Source organism: Caretta caretta, chromosome 3 (genome assembly GCF_965140235.1).
Source record: "Caretta caretta isolate rCarCar2 chromosome 3, rCarCar1.hap1, whole genome shotgun sequence".
NCBI classification, from domain to species: Eukaryota; Metazoa; Chordata; order Testudines; family Cheloniidae; genus Caretta; species Caretta caretta.
This window is the reverse complement of record NC_134208.1, coordinates 135,242,599-135,262,152: the sequence shown is the minus strand read 5'-3', so window position 1 is coordinate 135,262,152 and position 19,554 is coordinate 135,242,599. Positions and strand designations below refer to the sequence as shown.

Genomic DNA, 19,554 nt, shown 5'->3' with positions numbered 1-19,554 from the left:
TGGATTTTCTGATAAAGGTGTTTATTAGCCAAAGGTCAAGAATGGGGCAGAGCTCTGCACCCTTCTTTGGGATGAGGAAGTACAGGGAGTAGAAACCTCTCCCCATGTAGGGAGTTGTCACATGCTTTATGGTGCCCTTTGCAAGAAGAGCATCTGTATTTTGTTGAAGAGTGCATTGATGGGAAGGGGAGATGTCCAGAAGGAAGGGGTCTGATGTGGGGGAAAAAAGAAACTCTATGGAGTATTTGAGATGGATGATCTTCAGTATTCAGTGGTCCGTGGTGCTTTTGCCCCAATTGTGAGCCAATGGGGCAAGATAACCCTCAAAGATGATATAGGACACCGCTTCTTCCTTCCTTGTTTTGATATTTTTGTTTTCCTGCCTTTTAATCACATGACAATCTTTCCATATTATTACTCCTGTAATTAAACCTACAGTAAACATGATTCCTTTTGAGTCCCACATAAAGGATGCTATATTAATGTGTAGTAATCCATGTAGTTTTCCTGGGTCAAACAAAATAAAGGCCCAAAAGCTATATTCCATACCAAAGCATTTGTATGAAAATGAACAAGCTGAGAGACAAAAATCTAAATATTAAGATTTAAAAACAGCAAACTAAAATTATGCGCAGTAGTAATAAGTTGACAGTTCAGCATTTATATTAGACAGCCTATCTCAAGTATACCTAATATCCAGTCCCCTGATGCATCATCATATTTATAGAATTGCAGTTGGAGACCCCAAAGACCTATTTTGTAGATGTTTTATTTTTATAGTAGCAGCTAGAGGCCCTAACCAAGATTATAAAGAGCCATTGTGGTAGGCACCGTATATAAACCCATAAGAGACAAGTATCAGGGGGTAGCCATGTTAGTCTGTATCCACAAAAATAACAAGGAGTCTGGTGGCACCTTAAAGACTAACAGATTTATTTGGGCATAAGCTTTCGTGGGTAAAAAACCCACTTCTTCAGATGCATGGAGTGAAAATTACAGATGCAGGCATTATATAATGACACATGAAGAGAAGGGAGTTACCTCACAAGTGGCGAACCAGTGTTGACAGGGCCAGTTCAATCAGGGTGGATGTAGTCCACTCCCAATAATTGATGAGGAGGTGTTAATTCCAGGAGAGGCAAAGCTGCTTTTGTAATGAGCCAGCCACTCCCAGTCCCTATTCAAGCCCAAACTAATGGTGTTAAATTTCAAAATGAATTTTGAGTTCTGCAGTTTCTCTTTGAAGTCTGTTTCTGAAGTTTTTTTGTTCAAGTATAGCTACTTTTAAATCTGTTACAGACAGTCCCTGCCTCAAAGAGTTAGTACTCTAAACAGACGTGAGAGATAGGAAGTGTTCTTATCTTCATTTAACTATAGGAACTAAGGTGCAAAAAAGATTAAATGTCTTGCCCACTGTCACATAGGGAATCTTTTGCAGAGCTGGGAATTGAACCCAGATCTCCTTGAGTCTTAGTTCAGAGTCTTAACTAAAAAGCCAATCCTTTCAAGCCAGATAATGTGTTCAAATAATGAAAAATATTTCCCACTTTAGAAGGGCCATTCTGATTTTGACCAAGCGAGGATAAAAAGGTTGAGAGAAGATTCAGCACCCCAGAAATCTACAGATCCCTATATTAACTTAACACTTAGTTAGATTAGTCTTACATTTGTTTATTATTCTTATTTATATATGCTGCCATGTTGTTGGTACTGTACGTATGATGAGATTTGGTTTAGACCCCATCCTGGGGTTGTGCAACAATCCTAATCAAATGACGTTTTATTGGCTAAAGATGCTCGGAAGAACTTTTACAATAATGACTAGTAACACTCTTTCTGTCAGACACAATGGCCCTAAAGATTACAAGGTGTAGCACTTTCCCACATAACACATACTATTTCATGCATTCATATTTATTTATTAATATACACGCACAGTGGATATGTTTGTATTTGGCCTATGTGCCTCTGTATTTACTGAGAAATGCTACTCTAGAGTAAATTATGGTACCTATAATTTTAAGTAGTTTTCAAATATTTAAAATGTTTTAAGTTCCCTCACTGTATTGTTTGAGCTTTGTGATATTCATGTATGTGTGTGTGTATTTACACATATTGTAAAATATTTGCTTTATTATTACCAGATATTTTAGAATTATAAATGCTCCCTCCTGCCTTTGATTCTCTGGTTCTAAGCAAGGGCTGAAGCTTCCACTCTGTGGAGTTTGAGGGTGTCTTTAGCTGGTTGCTGTAATGTAAATAAGTGAGCTGCTTGCAAACCAGTCCTTCTTACCAGCTCCTTGGTATTGTTTGGGTTGTTGGAACACAATTATGGTAATGCTCCATTTATGGTGGTGCTCCATTGTCTGCCTTTTCGACATAAATGCATCTCTCCTGCTGTGCAAGGGAGGGGGCTTTCATATTGCTGCAGCTTTGTCATAACTATTGGTTGGTTTGTTTTTGTTTGCTTTTATTTTTAAGGTTGTGATTGTTGCCAATAGTCTTGTTTGTTTCCATTTTTATTAGAATTTGAATGAACAGCAATGCAAGAAATCTGACATTCACATGCATGCATAGATAGCCAAATAAGATTTCTACCATGCTCACTGGACTACCATGGCCACAATTTTCTCTAAGAACTTCTGCTTCACAGCATTCAGTTCCTTTTTCTTCATCTTCATGACTGGGTTTGAGATCTTGAAACAGGAGTTTATGGCCTTCATAAAACAGATTCCACTCTTTCCTTGCAACTTCTGGAACATGCTTTTCCTTTCACAGAGTTCATTCAGGGATATAATCTGGCAGTTCTACTATTCCCAAAATACGAATATTCTTGGCTTTTGTTTGGTTTTCTAGATTCTCCAACCTGCGATCTAACCAGGCCACTTCTCACTGCACTCTTAACTGCAACCATCTCTGATGATATTTCCTTATGCTTCCTGGCATTTCCCTCTCTACCTGTTACAGTCCGCTCTCCACCTTACCTACTTGACCATCCAAGTTGCTCAGCTTTACAATGAGGGTTTCAGTATCCCTCCAGAGAAGTCCTGGTAGACTGTTGTAGAGTCTGTTTTCTCATGAAATCCATTGATGCACCAAGAAAGCCACCATATCTGGTGGGTGATAAGAGGAGACTCCAGACTAGTCCAGGCTTGTGGGTTGCTTCACAGTCGGCTGCACCGTAATTGGACAAACTTTGGAAGAGTCCTTTTTTTTCCTTTTCAGGCATGATTTTCCTCTTTCAGAAATCATTAAGGATTCTGCCATCAGGTTTTGAAAAAATTCTCTCTAATAAAGTTTATTTCATTAAAATTGCCAGAAAATCTCCATGGCACTGAAAACTCTCAGGCATGTCTTGCTTCTACAGCAGCTTGGCTCCACCCTCAACCCCTGTCTGATACTTTTGTTTCCATAACTTTTTTTTTTCTTAAGTCCTTAAAATTACTGTAATCATGAGCTGCAGTTTGCTAGGATTTGTAAATTACAGCAGCACTGGAGCACTTTGAGAGCACCTTATTGAAAGCTAAGTACCAGACAGGTCTAGGTCATGATTGTCAAGGAATTCTCCAGCCTATGGGCCAAATCCTGGTCTCAGTGAATTTAGTGGGAGTTTTCCTGTTAATTTTTGGGTCAAGTATTTGACTATATGGGAGAGATTGGAGAGGAAAAGAGTTGTAAAGTAGCTGTTTAGTTATATTTCAGTTTAATAACTTCGGTGGTTTTAATTACATTAGCAAAATAGACCATTTGAAGTATGTTGTATAATTGATGTGATATTCATTAATACAAAACTCTGTAGACTTTTAAGGATGGAAGTGTCTGTTTAGTAGAGTCCTCTCTATCCTTGGTGTGTATTGAATGTGACAGATATATTTTGGGTTAACTGATAACAGTACATCGGCACTCTGGGAGTTTTAATTTTTTTCTTATGGCACATGCATGTATGCATGCAATGGGCCATATCTATTCCTGGTACAAGTTCATTGAAATCAGTGCAGTTGTGCTAGGGATGAATTTGGCCCACTATTTGGAAATCACATGGCAGCTAATTAAAGAATTGTGATTTGATATCGGCCAATTGCCTTTGGTAGAAAACAGTAAAATGTTGTTTGATTCCTTTCAAAAGAGAAAGTGGCTGTGTTAAATGAATATTTTTGCCTGTACAGTCATATGGAAAAATAGACTAATATCAATATTAATATAGACTTTCTTATGTGTACTGTATATTAAAAACAGAAGTTGACTCAAAGGCTGATAGCTGTATCTCTTTATATACAGTTTTTAAAATGTGCAAGAATATTTGTTCTGGTTTTTGGGTTTTAACTGATTAGGAACCTATGATTTTTAAGAACTCCATGGATGGCATGGATCTATTATAGGTTGTATATGGAGGAATAAGGACAGTCCCAAAATCCAGTAAGAATATGCCTTAGAGAATGTTTAGAGGTTAAGGCCCAACATTTCAAAAATAGCCTCTATAGTTTTGAGCACCCATCTCTAGAAACTTAGCCCCAGATTTTCAGAGGTGCTGAACACCCCTATAGCTGTCATTGATTGAAATCAACAGGATTTATCTGTGCTCAATACCTCTGAAAATCTGGCCCTATGTTTCTAAAGTCACACCTGAAATTGTAGAGACTTCATGTGAAATTTTTCGGTCTCAACGAGTGTGTGTGTTTGTGTGTGTGTGTAGCTTGGCTATTTTATTTTTGAAAACCTTTAGCAAAGAATAACAAGGTCATAAATTGGATATTTTTTTAAACCCTCATATTTAGGATTTGTTGCACAAAACCTGCTTTAATGGCAATCCTTTCAAAATAGAATTGACCCATATACATGGCCATTGTGAGGCAATGGATGTAACAGAGCACAGATCTTTATATGGTAGCCAGTGTTAGAAAGTTACCACTTGTAAAACTTGTATCTTGAAAAATGAAACTTAGGAATGTTTTCTCTATATTGAGAAGAATGGGTCTGAGGTGGAAACATACGTATTTTAGCTAGGGAACGACATGAAGGAGTTGAGAATTGAATAATAAAAGCTAAGAACATAAAACAGTTTCTTTACCATACAATACAACTTCACTTCTCAGATGTTGATGGATTTTTTTCTCTAAACCGTCGTTTTTTAATCTTCCATTGCTGTAAAAGCATCTTAGTGTCATTATATTCTATGTGTGCTTTGCTCTATTCTTTTTAGTTGATAATACTAATATAACACTGAGGCAATTTCACATATATGGAGCCTGCTGTTTCCAGCCTCTAATGCATCCGCAGTATTTATCAGTATATGTGGTTTGGAACTGAAAAGCTTATGAAGTATCTTTTATTAACTCTACAATTTTTTAAACCTTTCAAGAGATGACACGAATAAGGAGGAAGATGAAGATGAAGAAGAAGCAGAGGAGGAGGAGGAGGAGGAAGAGGAGGAGGAGGAGGAGGAGGAAGACAACAATGACAACAATGAGGAAGAAGAGTTTGAATGCTATCCACCAGGCATGAAAGTCCAAGTGCGGTATGGACGAGGGAAAAATCAAAAAATGTATGAAGCTAGTATTAAAGATTCTGATGTCGAAGGTGGAGAAGTCCTTTACTTGGTGCACTACTGTGGATGGAATGTGAGGTAACTTAAGTTTTAGCTAGTGATTACTTCCGTAAAATACTTCTAAAATACACTTGTGTATTTTAAAAACTAACTGAATATTGAATTCCGTACTCTTAACTTTCAGTACTGGTATTCTATGAAGGTCAAGGTACTGTATGAAATTATTTCGATTTTTAACATATATAAATGCAGTACTTCGTGACTTACAGCTTAGGAAAAATCTTCTTAAGGTTGCTTGTCCAAGGAAAACCTCAATCCTGTCTCAGTTTTCTTTTAAACACCACCAAACAACAAAGGAAATGGCAGTTAGCATAGTTCTTTGATAAATTTCTTCTGTGGCTCTGTTCAACCAGTTTTACTGGATACCATATTTGAGTAATCATATACTTGCCTAAATCTGTATATGCACTTCTCAAAGTGCAGCACAGAGTACAAAAGCAGTTTGGTGGCATTTACCAGTAAAAAGAGATAGGAGGCCAGTTTTCATTTAGAAAAAAGATGTATTTTTTGCTGGACATCCATACTTGAGAAACCATATTTCACTTTCAGCTTTATTAGACATATCAATCACTCTGTGCACCCAGGATTCTTAATTGCATATCAGTAAATGGCAGTAAATAATTACACTTCACTTGTTCAGACCTGTTTTTTCCAATTGCCGCAATCTTCTGAACAACAAGATTCTTCTTAGCCTGGTGGCTTGTTATGCCATTCTTATTTTATTGGTACCATATCTGAAGTTTGTTCTTAATATAGTATTATTGAAAAACTGTTGAGGCTTAACATATTTTTGAAGTAAATCCTGGAGTAGAAACTTTAGTGGGAATAAGATACAAGATACTTTGAAAAAGGCAAAAACCTTAAAGCTTCTTGAAGTCTTTTAAGTCAATTATCAAGTCTTCTGCTTTTTTGTCATTTCAACCTATCCTTTTCTGATAACTGTTCTCAGGCTGTTGTCTTCTAAACTTTGTTTTACTTAGTATGAGATTAGCAGGGCTTTAGAAGCAAGAGGTTTGAGGCAAATCTAACTTTCTTCATGAAAACCCTTATGAACCTCTTATCATCTTCACCTATCATCTGGACTTGCATTACTTTAGTACCTCTAGCCAAGAGACAGAACACAGGTTTCTTTGGACCTTATACAGTGCTGGCCGGATCAGCTGGCAAGGGTCACAATTGTAAAAGCAGGCCACTTTTCTCCTTCCGTTGTTTCCACCAGTTTGGATCTGATTTCACTGAATGCGTCACCCAAGCCACTACTGATCTGGGGAATTACCATTCATTATTGAGGCCTCTGACTTCGGTCTCTTGCAGTATTTGTAGCTTGTACGCCATACTGGAATGGCCTCATTTTCTTGTACATAAAAAAGAGTCTTCAGGAAACATCAAATAGGCATTTCAGAGAAACAAGGCTATAGGATCCATTCCTTAAATGTCAGTATACTGGGGGAAACACAGTCTAGTTTGGGGTTTAGATAGGATCTGGAACATTACTAGTATTTCAGTCATTGCCACAAAGGACTTGCCTTAGGAAGCCAGACTGATGAAATTTGCACCCTGGGCCTTTGACAGTTGCTGCATATACATCAAGAGGGATTTGCATTTTAAAAGTCCTTTTGAGATGTCTTCATTGTTTTTTAATTCAAAGGAGAATCTTAGGAAGAGCTTTACGAATAAATTCTCTGCCTCTTCAGAGTAAATGTTATCAAACGTGCTACCAGGTGAAAGAGTCGGAGGGGTTTACTCAAGCAGCACTACTTCTTAAATCTGGAAAAAATCAGAAGTTGAAATCCAACCTTCCTCTTGCAGACCTCAGCAGCTTCATTATTAAAGGAGAAGTCAAGATTGTGTGTTTGTGCACTGTGAATTCTGAATTTTAAACAAATGCATAGATTGATATCAAAGGGATCCTTCTTATAGCTAGGATGTATTAGATATTAAGGGCTCCTTCAGTTAACTGTTGTACCTTGGTGGAGGTGGCAGGGGTCAATGGTTATTTTCGGCGTTTTGAAGTCTTCACTTGCTGCTGTTTGATCTTTTCTGCCAGCTGAACTGCATGTATGTTCCTTCCTAAAATGTGGCTGATTGGGGACAGTCTTTTTGGAGGGTTGAGAGATAATATATTTTACCAAAAAGTGTTTAATCATTTTGGGCCTTCAGAAATTTTCGTAACCCCATACAATTGCTATTTAGCTACTGGAATTTATAAAGACTATCACACAGGCTAGTTTAATTCAAATGAGATAGCAGGAAATGTTGGATTAGACAATCAATTGCTATCAGGGCAGGTGAGTTTACTGTACTCCATGTCTACAAACAGCATTTGTCACAACTGTGACATGCTTCACTTAAGGTAACATATTGGAATTTTTGTGGTGTCATATGTAGTCTGTCCCATATTCAGCTTGACAGCTGTCTTTGAGTCAATTCCAGACTTGAAAAATAGTTGTTTTTCCTTGCTGTTTCTTGGTATTCTATTGTTCCAGGAAGATTCATCTTAGCTACGTGTGTGTGTGCGCGCATGCATATTCTTTTTCAGTTAAGTTTTGGTTTTTACTCAATTTCTAAGTGGAACAAGTGATTTAAAAACCTTAGTTCGGGTAATAATTGTCTTAGCTGTTTTGGAATCCATGGTCTTCTTATCTCTGTTCTTTTTTCTTTAAGTTTCAAATTGTTTTTTCCTCTATTCTAAACACTGTATCATTTACTATGTATTCCTCAAACCAAAAATAGTCTAATCAAGAATTCTTCAACACTGATGGCATTTACTTAGAAGTTCCCATTCCAAGAAGATATTATCCCTTCTTCAGTCCATGCCTTGTATCAGTATATCGGGGATGAAAGTAATATTAACTGTTCAGATATTCAGAATATTTATGCTTCGCTACACTTCTTTGAAGAACCATTTAGTGATACTAAGTATAGTAGGTTTCAAAGTAGCAGCCGTGTTAGTCTGTATTCACAAAAAGAAAAGGAGTACTTGTGGCACCTTAGAGACTAACAAATTTATTTGAGCATAAGCTTTTGTGAGCTACAGCTCACTTCATCGGATGCATTCAGTGGAAAATACAGTGGGGAGATTTATATACATAGAGAACATGAAACAATGGGTGTTACCATACACACTGTGAGAGTGATCACTTAAGGTGAGCTATTACCAGCAGGGGGGTGGGGGGGACCTTTTGTAGTGATAATCAAGGTGGGCCATTTCTAGCAGTTGACAAGAACATCTGAGGAACAGCGGGGGGTGGGGGGGGAATAAACATGGGGAAATAGTTTTACTTTGTTTCAGAGGAACAGCCGTGTTAGTCTGTATTCGCAAAAAGAAAAGGAGTTCTTGTGGCACCTTAGAGACTAACCAATTTATTTGAGCATGAGCTTTCGTGAGCTACAGCTCACTTCATCAGATGTATACCGTGGAAACTGCAGCAGACTTTATATACACACAGAGAATATGAAACAATACCTCCTCCCACCCCACTGTCCTGCTGGTAATAGCTTATCTAAAGTGATCAACAGGTGGGCCATTTCCAGCACAAATCCAGGTTTTCTCACCCTCCACCCCCCCCACAAATTCACTCTTTGTGTAATGATTGTGTAATGATTCCCCCCCCACACCCCCCACTGTTCCTCAGACGTTCTTGTCAACTGCTGGAAATGGCCAACCTTAATTATCACTGCAAAAGGTCCCCCCCACCCCCGCTGTTAATAGCTCACCTTAAGTGATCACTCTCGTTACAGTGTATGGTAACACCCATTGTTTCATGTTCTCTATGTATATAAATCTCCCCACTGTATTTTCCACTGAATGCATCCGATGAAGTGAGCTGTAGCTCACAAAAGCTTATGCTTAAATAAATTTGTTAGTCTCTAAGGTGCCACAAGTACTCCTTTTCTTTTTAAGTATAGTAGGACATTGTCAGCTTTCTTTTATTAATTAGGGAAGCCTTGAAACTGAGTAATTTCCTAGCTGCACTTTATCTTGTGAGGGAGGAGATCACCATTACTGTTTATATGGATGAAGGACGTGGGTACTGCAGATCAGGGAATCTAAGTTGGGTCTCTTAGAACAGGAATCAGACTGTCTTTAGTGGAAGAAAGAGGTAATGATACTAGTACTAGATGCATGTTCTCTTTTATTAGAAAGAAAATTGTTTACATACCCCATATTTTCTAATATTAACCAGAAAGCTCAAGATAGAGAACAATCTTAATATCCTTTTTGCCCCTGAATAGGAAACTTTGGTTTACTTTACACTAGTGACGACGCTGGTGTTAGACCAGGTAGCTAAAGCTAATCCCAAAAGACTCAAAACCTTACTAGTTTTTAATGATTAGAACTAGATTCTGATGACATCTGTTTGAGGTGGGGACTAGTATATTTAACCATTCTCCTGAAATGTGGGGGAATGTGTCTTTTGGGAAGTAACAGTCCTAGGGAAGAAGATTATTCTGTATTCAGTTTGAAGATTGAAAGCGGAGATGAAACTAACCTAGTGGAATTAATGAGAATGAGATGCTCTCAGACATAAAATTGCAAACCTGCTACCATGTTGACCTGCGAAAAAGTGAAAAATTCTCAGTTGGAAAAGACATTTCTCATAAGATTTTTGCATTCTGGAATTGCTGATATATAGTTTTATAAAGTTACTATAGTCAGATGCTTAGAGGTGTCTGGGATCCCCTTTGTGGTTTCAAGGGTCACTTGCTGAATTTAGCACAATTTCTGTGGATCTAAAACTTCCTTGGAACTTGCAGTGCAAGTCCCTCCAATTGTGGTATTTGCAGTTTTCAGCTGACAGCACTATGCAGATAAAATAAAATACATCGAAAGGTGAATTACAGAGGGTTTTGAAATATGAATTAACCCTGCAATATGTGCAGAATGCCCCAAATAGAATGGTGCAGAGGGGCATATTCAGCACAAATTCTAAATTAACAATCTTTGTAGGACATTTAAACTCTCACAGGCTGGCTGCCAGATGCTCTGATACCCCAAAATGCACCATTCTTGGACGTTACAGCTATTCTGAAATTATACCATATCCCTTTTTCTTTTGGAAATTTGGTTGGGGAAAATATTAGTTACTGACTTAATTGACTGTTTTAAGTTTTTTGTGCTTCACAGTTAGATGTTGAAGCAAAAGAGGCTTGAGGTACTCCAGGTTTGAGGAGCCCCTGAACAGTGTATGTAATTGAGAAAAGTTATGAATATTCAGAGTGAAGCCTGCCTGAGGGCATCACTTGAGACCATCAGACCCTGGTTAAGTAATATAGGAGGCTTTAGCTAATGCTCCAGGCCATTTGGAAACCAGCTTTAAAGCACCCTCAATATGAGGGTTGCTCTCTAAGTAAAACTCCTGCCTAACAGTCATTGGCATTAACTAAACTGATACTGAGGACTGTTTATTTTATTCATTTTATATGGACTCATCCAGGGCTTGAAAAATCCACTTCCCCATCTGGAGTAGGACTCTGTTGGGTGAGTGCCATTAGCTTCTGCAGAATTTTAGCTTTCGTTTAATAAAAAAAAAAAAATCTAATCCTTATGGTTGTGAAGATAATCTTCCAAACACAAACTGAGTGTAAACGGATGCAGTTATGTCTTCCTGAGTGTGCAGAGACTGTTCCAGTACTGCCACCGTTGCTGCTAGGGTGGAAGGGGAGCCCAGCTGCTGCTCTTGCTGCTGTGGCAGTCTCACAGGATAATCACTCCTTTTAGGAGTAGGGTGCCCTAGACTTGCCACCTTCCCAACCCTTTGCACCATGGAGCACTGAGGAGGGGACACGCCATCGCAGCAGAGAGCTCTGTGTTTGTATGGGGGCCTCACTGACATTTCGTTTCCCCATCACCACAGCAGAAGGCAGCACGCATACACAGAGCCCTTTCCTGGGGTGCAAAGAGAAGTCCTATGTACATGTGACTAACTGGCAGGAGGGGCGTATGGTTCAAGAAGGGCTGTGAGTAGGGCTACCATGTATTTCAGCTTGGAATATAGGCGTAGTGCTATTGGCTAGCATTATGGTAATACCAATAATTATTATTAATAATAACTAATAGCCAGTATTGGGTATGTTTTTCATGGCTTGGGCACATAAGTGCACTGGATTTTGGCACACTTTGTCAATAAATACATTCTTCTCAAAATGTAGCTGGTTGTTTGATAGTGTGCAGAATTCAAGAGTAAAGAGAAAAGTCTTAAATGGAAAAAGGGTTGCTAAATGTGCAAAACTAATTAATTTTTTTCTCTGTGTTTTGAAGAAGTAAAAAGAGGAAGTATGAAAATTGAGTTTGTTCTTTTCTCTATTAGGATAGCAGAAGCTTTGTCCCTTTTTGGCAGAAAGCTGTGTGCGGTTGTCTCTACGATGGTATAGGCTGCAGCATCTGTCCTTTCAATTCTCGATGCATTGATGATGGTCAGGGGGTTAGTTTTGTCCGTGCTCTCAGGGCTTTTATTAAGAAGGTGAAAAGAAAATATCTTCCACTGATACTGCCTTGTCAGACCCTAGCCTGTCTCCTGAGAGCCTTGAAAGCAGAGAGAGCCATCTCAAAGGACAAAATCCAGAAGTTCACCTAATAGTTACTTATTAAATCATTCAGAAAGGTACAAAAATGTTTTCAGCTCCCTTACCTTCTTAACAAAAAGAAATACTTTTACAGATAGGTTGTGGAACTCATTGCCACAATATGTCATTGAGGCCAAGAGTTTAGCAGGATTTTAAAAAGGATTAGACTTCTATATAAATAGCATACTCTGTGTTGTTATAGTAAATATTTTTTTTAAAAGCTTTGAAAGGGATATAAACCCTCAAACTTCAGGGCATAAGCAACCCTCTTGCTCTCAGGAATTAAGAGGGCGCTTTCTTGGTGACCAGCTTACATCAGATCTGCCTACTACAGAGTTTTTTCTAAAGCACATGGTACTAGCTGTTGTTGGAGACATCATCCTGGAATAAATAGACTACGGTTCTGATTTGGTATGGCTATTGCTATGTTCCTAAAGAGAATTTACTTTATTCAGTTGAGGATTTGGTCTTGTATCCTGTGGTCCATCTTAATGGAATACTCAGTGTGGATGAATACCACAGGACCAGCAAGGATCCCCCTAGAGGGATATGAATTCTTTATCATTTCTATGAGTGAGTGTTCATTTTTCTTTCCTTCTTTTCATTCAAAACAAGCTTTCTGAAGGCAATCATTTTAACCAGAAAGATAAAGGAGCTTCAATCCCTCGTGGTTTAATCCTCCAGTCTTAATTTTGATAAAAATGAATGGACTCTTCTTCCTTGTAATAGATTTCTCCCTAAAGTATTTCACATGAATTTTACCTTTTTTATCCTTATACCATTCTGTTTTTAATGAGTCATTTCATAAAGATACCTTTCCTTCCTTTTGGGCATAGAGCCAAAAGAGAACCTGTCTCCAAGCAATATGATTTCAGATAGTAAACTTTCCAAAGAGAATCATAGAAATGTAGGGCTGGAAGGGACCTCAAGAGGTCAAATCCAGCCCCCTGTGCTGAGTCAGGACCAAGAATACCTATCATAGAATATCAAGATCTATTACGTCCACTAGGCCAGTAACCCTGTCAAAGATGGAAGTTCGTTTGGTTTGACATGATTTGTTCTTGACAAATCCATATTGGCTATACTGACTACCCTCTTTTTTCCTTTAGGTCAGTGTTTCCCAAACTTGGGATGCCGCTTGTTCAGGGACAGCCCCTGGCGGGCCAGGACAGTTTGTTTACCTGCCATGTCTGCAGTTTCGGCCGATCGTGGCTCCCACTGGCCGCGGTTCACTGTGCCCAGCCAATGGGGGCTGCAGGAAGTGGCGCAGGCCGAGGGACATACTGGTCCTTCCCTTCTGGTCTTTCTCTTGCTCCTAATGTATTTATAGTACCTCTTCTTACTGCCTTTTATGTCCTTTGTTGGGTGTAACTCATTTTGTGCCTTAGTCTTTCTAACTTTGTTCCTACATGCTTGTGCTATTCTTTCATACTCATACAAATACTTGTACCATATACAGTCAGTTGCCCGTTCTGGTAGGTATTTAGGATCCATTAATTCAATCAGGGCCCTGGTGGCTTCTGAGGTATTTTTTTTCTAACTCCCTGTATGTGAGTTGTTAGATTTTATAGAACTGCAAGACTAACACTGACCTTTCTCCACTCCTCACCATCTCCATCCATCCCTGAGAAGTCACTACTTCACAGTTCTCCAAAGGGTGATATTTTGTGGCTAGAATCCCAAACTGGAATAAGTAGGTTTTATTTACCAATAACTGGTATTCGCCTTCAGATGCATCTATCTATTTTCAAATGCCTACTATTCTCTGATCACACGCCAAGTGAGGGGAGGGGCTACATTATGCAGACATGTGAACAGAGCGTGTCAATAGGCAACGATTCATGTTAATAACTTGAATATTTTCTAATGCCAGTGTCTGTGAGGAATTATGTGCTGTACACATAAATCTCGAAATACCATGGAACACTGAAGATGATGGTCCACTTGGGGAATTTCACTCGCAGCATAGTAACCCAGGTTTTTCCCTTATTAAAAGTGTATGTTTCTTTTAACCTAGAACTGAAGGACTTCTTTTCACATTCTCAACTTTCGTTCTTCTTTTCTTGAGTGAGCAAATCATTTGAAGCCCCATTTATGAAGTAGAGATGGTTCAGTTGTGTGACTTGAAAAATGTTGCAACTCTATAGGGCAAAATATAAGACCCTGCAAAATCTATAAATTCCTGAATGTCCTTTTGTACTTGTCCCTAAAGACCATAACCTCTGAGTGCTTTAAAGGTTTATGATTCTCAAATTTGAAATGTGTGTGTTGGTATAGATAATGCACACAGTAGCATTTTCCACTGAAAAGCCACTTTGGGGATTTGGACACCCAGTTCCCATTTAAAATTGAGAACTATATGACCAAATCCTCTAGGAGACTTTTTGAACATCTCAGTCTAATGTAGCTATAGGTATTTCCTACCAGAATATTGAATTTAAATGACACAAACTGGTATGGCAGCATTCCAGTGTCATTCATCTGCCAGTGATGACATACTAACCTTTGAATATCGATCTACGTCTAACCTAACATTGAGTGTTTTAAGTCACTGGAGACATATGCAGTGTTTAAAGTTAATGTCTTTATGTGGAAGATTATTTTTGTTGGGGGCGGCATGTAGAATTGGTGAATAAGGCTGCAAGTGGTATAGTGATATAATCAAAATTGAAGTGAAATTTGTAGAGTACTCAGTTTTCTCTGTGAACATGTTCAATCCTAGTGCTGCTTTCTTTCATAAATTTAGATCTAAAAAAATCCCTTAGCTTTGGAGTGCAAGGTCCATTCAGAATTCTATTTGGTTTGATTCCATCATGTTAACATGAGCTTGATCTAAAGAAACCTTATTTTAAACCACTACAGTTATGAATTTGCTCTTGGCAGGTTTTCCTATTGCCTAAGGATCTAGAGAAAGAAAGAAATATGGATCTCTCTACCTATGTCTAACCTGGTCATTAAAATTAATTTAATCAAAACCATGTCCCTGATAGTGTGGTTGCTCTCAGTACATTAAGATTTTCTAGGGAAGAAGACTGAAAATTTGTGAGCATTTAGTAAAGAGAAAGGTCCATATATTACTCTGTAGAAAAACAATATCGAACATTTTTGGGTTCCAATATGAAAGCAAACCTTACCTCTCTCCTTTCATATCATTATTATGTTTCTGAATGTCATTCTTTGTTTTATGAGTGTGGGGGATGTGAATGGGTAAAGCACTAAATTTATCTTCTGGACTCCTGTGTTCAAATCGTGATTTAGGTCATAAATGAAAATGAGTTTGGTGGCTTCTTCAATCCCTACATTGGTCAGTATCACAAAAGTTACTAGAGTTAGGCACATGTGTCAGTGGTTGCTAAGACGTGGCCTGGGACTGTAATAGCAGAGTCACTACAGGTCAAAATAGAGGTGTAATGTCAGATCTGTGTGAGAAAGCCTAGCATGAGATCTAGCTCTGCCCTGTTGTGCTAGTTGCATACTGTATTTTCATGATACTGCACACACATTTTCATGACTACCAAATGAACTCCGTTTATACACACACACACACTTATTTGTTTTTAATTAACACATTTCTTATTCAGACACTTTTTGAATTCACAGTGTAGGCAGGCCAAGGTATTGTGTTAAGAATAAAAAAATGAGTTTATTATAAACTTTACTTAGTGGGTTTTTTTTTTAATTGTTAGTTTTCTAGTCTGAGCACATTTCTATCATGAATATTCTAAATGAGAATATATTTGTTCAGCAGTCTTGGATTTTGTACTTCACCAGTACAGTTTCAGGAGGTGGGACACATGAGGCAGTTGATGTACATATATTAGTTCTATTTATAGAACACCTAACTGCTGGTATCTTCTGATATCAAATAAAAAGTTCCTATTGCAAAAATCCTTCTAGATCTCAAGGGGAGCTTTTATAAAGCTGTGGTTCTCAAATTAGGGCCGCTGCTTGTTCAGGGAAAGCCCCTGGCGGGCAGGGCCGGTTTGTTTACCTGCCGCATCAGCAGGTTCAGCCAATCGCAGCTCCCATTGGCTGCGGTTCACCGCTCCTGGCCAATGGGGGCTGCGGGAAGTGGCATGGGCCGAGGGATGTGCTGGCCGCCCTTTCTGCAGCCCCAATGGCCTGGAGCAGTGAATCACGGCCAGTGGGAGCCACGATCGGTCGAACCTGCTGATGCGGCAGGTAAATAAACTGGCCCAGCCCGCTGTGGGCTTTCCCTGAACAAGCGGCGGCCCTAGTTTGAGAACCACTGTTATGGAGGATACTGATCCCTTCACAGATTCAGCTACAAGGAGTTTTTCTTTTTTTTACCAAGCAGTGAGATTTTATATTATTATAAGAATTTGTTTTTAATTAGTAAGATGATATACTATATTGGCAACATTTACGTTACATATCTGTACAGCAGTATATGACTCAAGTATTCTGCTTTCCCTATGGGCATGGATATCTCATTATTATTTGATATAAATTTTATGCACAAAAGGAGAGCAGAATATTAACTTTGAATACTACCATCCCAGTATGAGAGGAGAATTTTACCCTATATGCTAAGAAAGTAAAGATTTGAGATTTTGCAATACTTTACAGTACATAAGAATATAAGAACAGCCATACTGGGTCAGACCAAAGGGCCATCTAGCCCAGTGTCCTGTCTTCTGACAGTGGCCAATGCCAGAAGCCCCAGAGGAGTGAACAGAACAGGTAATCATCAAGTGATCCATTCCCTGTAACCCATTCACAGTTTCTGGCAAACAGAGGCTAGGGACACCATCCCTGCCCATCCTGGCTAATAGCCACTGATGAACCTATCCTCCATGAACTTATCTCGTTCTCTTTTGAACTAGAAGATATAGTAGAAATATATTCATTACTTTTCACTCTTATGTACAGAGTCTGTCTGCATATGGTTTCCATTACATGTTTTACTACTTTTTCTTTCCCCTATAGAACGTGTCTTATGAAAATTTGCTTAAAATTCTGTTTATATATATATATTTTAAATGCTTGCTTTCACATTTAGATATGATGAATGGATAAAAGCAGACAAGATAGTGAGACCAGCAGATAAAAATGTGCCAAAAATAAAGCATCGGAAGAAAATAAAGGTAGATTTTTTTTCTATTATATCATTTTGCTGCTTAATTTACTTTCATGTAAACTGATTTTATAATTATAGCCTTTAAATGGACTTGGACATGCATGATAAATTTAAAATGAGTTTCTGTTAGCCTCTTAAAGCATACACTTTTTTAAGAATGATTTTTCTCCTTCCCTTTTGAAAAATAGCTTTTTCCTCCTCCTCTTCCCCCGCATCCCCAATTCGTCTGGTGCACCAACAGGAAACAGAGCCATTCCCTCATCAGTGATGGCAGCACAGCTCTGGGAAATGAAATTTGCTAGCTACCATGCTGGCTTTGAAGCACAAACCTGTGTCGAACCTACATAAATGTGGCTTGTATCTTACTTTTAGCTTCTTGCCGACTGTGGGGTTTTAAAAAAAAACCACAGATATTTTGGCCAGATCCTGATCAATTCCTTGTGCAGGGCAGAAAAGTGTGAACAACCTTTCCCCCCCTCACCAACAAGCTCCATGGCCATCCCTGCACTCTGAACACAAGGACTACTAGAATCCAGTACCTCTGATAGAGCCAGACTTGCCTATAGCCTCTCCTCCTTCTTCATTAGCACAGCACAAGGGTGTGCCATTCAATCCAGGCTGTCACAACAGTCATGCCTTCTCTCCGCAGTATCTCTTACTGCGGGGTCTAGCATAGTGGAAGAAGAGTTTAGCCCTTAAACGCTGAGAATATTCCTCATCAGATATAAGTGTTAAGGTAATTCACATTTTTGGTGTTCATACTTGTGCATAAGACAAAATACAGTACTTGCATATCCTTGTAAAGGAACAAAGAAAAAACTTTTATTCTTAGGTTGTGTGTTCAAAATCACTGTCTGCATTGCTAATTGTAATACACCTTAAATTATATATGTTAGCATTAGAAGAGTTTTTAAAATGTTTTTTTCCTTAACCTAGAATAAAACTGACAAAGAGAAGGATGAGAAGTATTCTCCTAAAAATTTTAAATTGCGACGCTTGTCAAAACCACCCTTTCACACGAGCACATCACCAGAGACTGGGTCCAAATTTGACAACACTGAAGCCAAAAACTCTGAACAAGCTCCAGTTAAATCCATAGAAATTACTTCTATCCTTAATGGGCTACAAGGTATTGTACATGGACTTTCTAATTCAGTATGTAATCATTTTACCAGTATTTAAAAGTGACAGTACAGAGCAATTGAAACAAACTATAAATAAGGCTGCGAGTTTGTCATGGAGGTCACAGATTCCATGACTTTCCGGGACTTCTGCAGCGGCTAGCCCAGGAGCCGCGTGACCACCTCGGGCAGCCTAGCCACACCAGCCACTGCTGGGGCAGTCTCAGGCCACCGTGCCCCTCCCCCCCAGCAGCAGCAGCAGGAGTTTGGGTTTGGGAGGGGGCTCAGGGCAGAGGCAGGGGGTTGAGGTGTGGGAGGGGGAGAGGGCTCTGGGCGGTGTTTATCTTGGAGGGCAGGGGGCTGTCCGGCTCCCAGGCGGAGGCGCAGCCGAGTGGCTCCATGCACTGCTTCTGCCCAAAGGTGCCGCCCCTGCAGCTCCCATTGGCTGCTGTTCCCAGCCAATGGGAGCTGTGGAGCAGTCACTCGGGGTAGGGGCAGCACGCAGAGCCCCCTTGGCCACGCCCCCTCCCAGCACCAGCAGGGACCATGGGCCACTGCCCTCCCCCCAGCAGCAGCAGCACCCCTTGGCTGCCGCCTCCCAGAGCACGTGCAGCCCCCCGGGCAGCTCCACTGCACCCCGCAAAGCATCGAAATTTTAGTTAGGGGTATATAGTACAAGTCATCGACAGGTCACTGGCCGTGAATTTTTGTTTACTACCTGTGACCTGTCCATGACTTACTTAATATACCTGTGACTAAAATGTAGCCTTAACTATAAATTGAAACTTGTGGAAGAAGAAATTTCTTTCAGAGCATTAGGAGATTATTATAAATTCAGAGTCTGTCCGTACATGTCTTTTTATTTATAAATTGTTTTATATGTATTTTGCACATAAATGCCATATTTTTGTCTAAAGTGCTAAAAACATACACAAACTTTCTGAATAGATATTCTGGATTCAGATGATTTTGTGTAATCTTAAAAATAATCAGTTCACCTATAAAATAATACTTTGAAAAGTTTTTCTGATGTGTTTTCCCCTTTTTGTTTTTGACAAAGTATTTTTGGCTATTCTTTTTAGAAATAACAAAATGAAAAATGATAAAATTATACAGGAAACTAGTTCTACAAGTATAAAAAAATACTTAGGAGCCATGAT

General features: G+C 39.1%; 1 protein-coding gene across 3 annotated transcripts in view; it reads left to right on the top strand.

Moving 5' to 3' along the window:
• ARID4B (AT-rich interaction domain 4B) overlaps window positions 1-19,554 on the top strand; it is a 142,442-nt gene that overhangs the window by 104,271 nt on the left and 18,617 nt on the right. For 2 of the 3 annotated variants that reach the window (XM_075126910.1, XM_075126909.1), the window contains exons 17-19: window positions 5,360-5,623; window positions 17,196-17,280; window positions 18,210-18,402. In XM_075126910.1, coding sequence (XP_074983011.1) covers window positions 5,360-5,623; window positions 17,196-17,280; window positions 18,210-18,402 — 542 coding nt within the window. The remainder of the gene's footprint in view (window positions 1-5,359; window positions 5,624-17,195; window positions 17,281-18,209; window positions 18,403-19,554) is intronic. The other variant, XM_075126913.1, reaches the window with a different exon arrangement.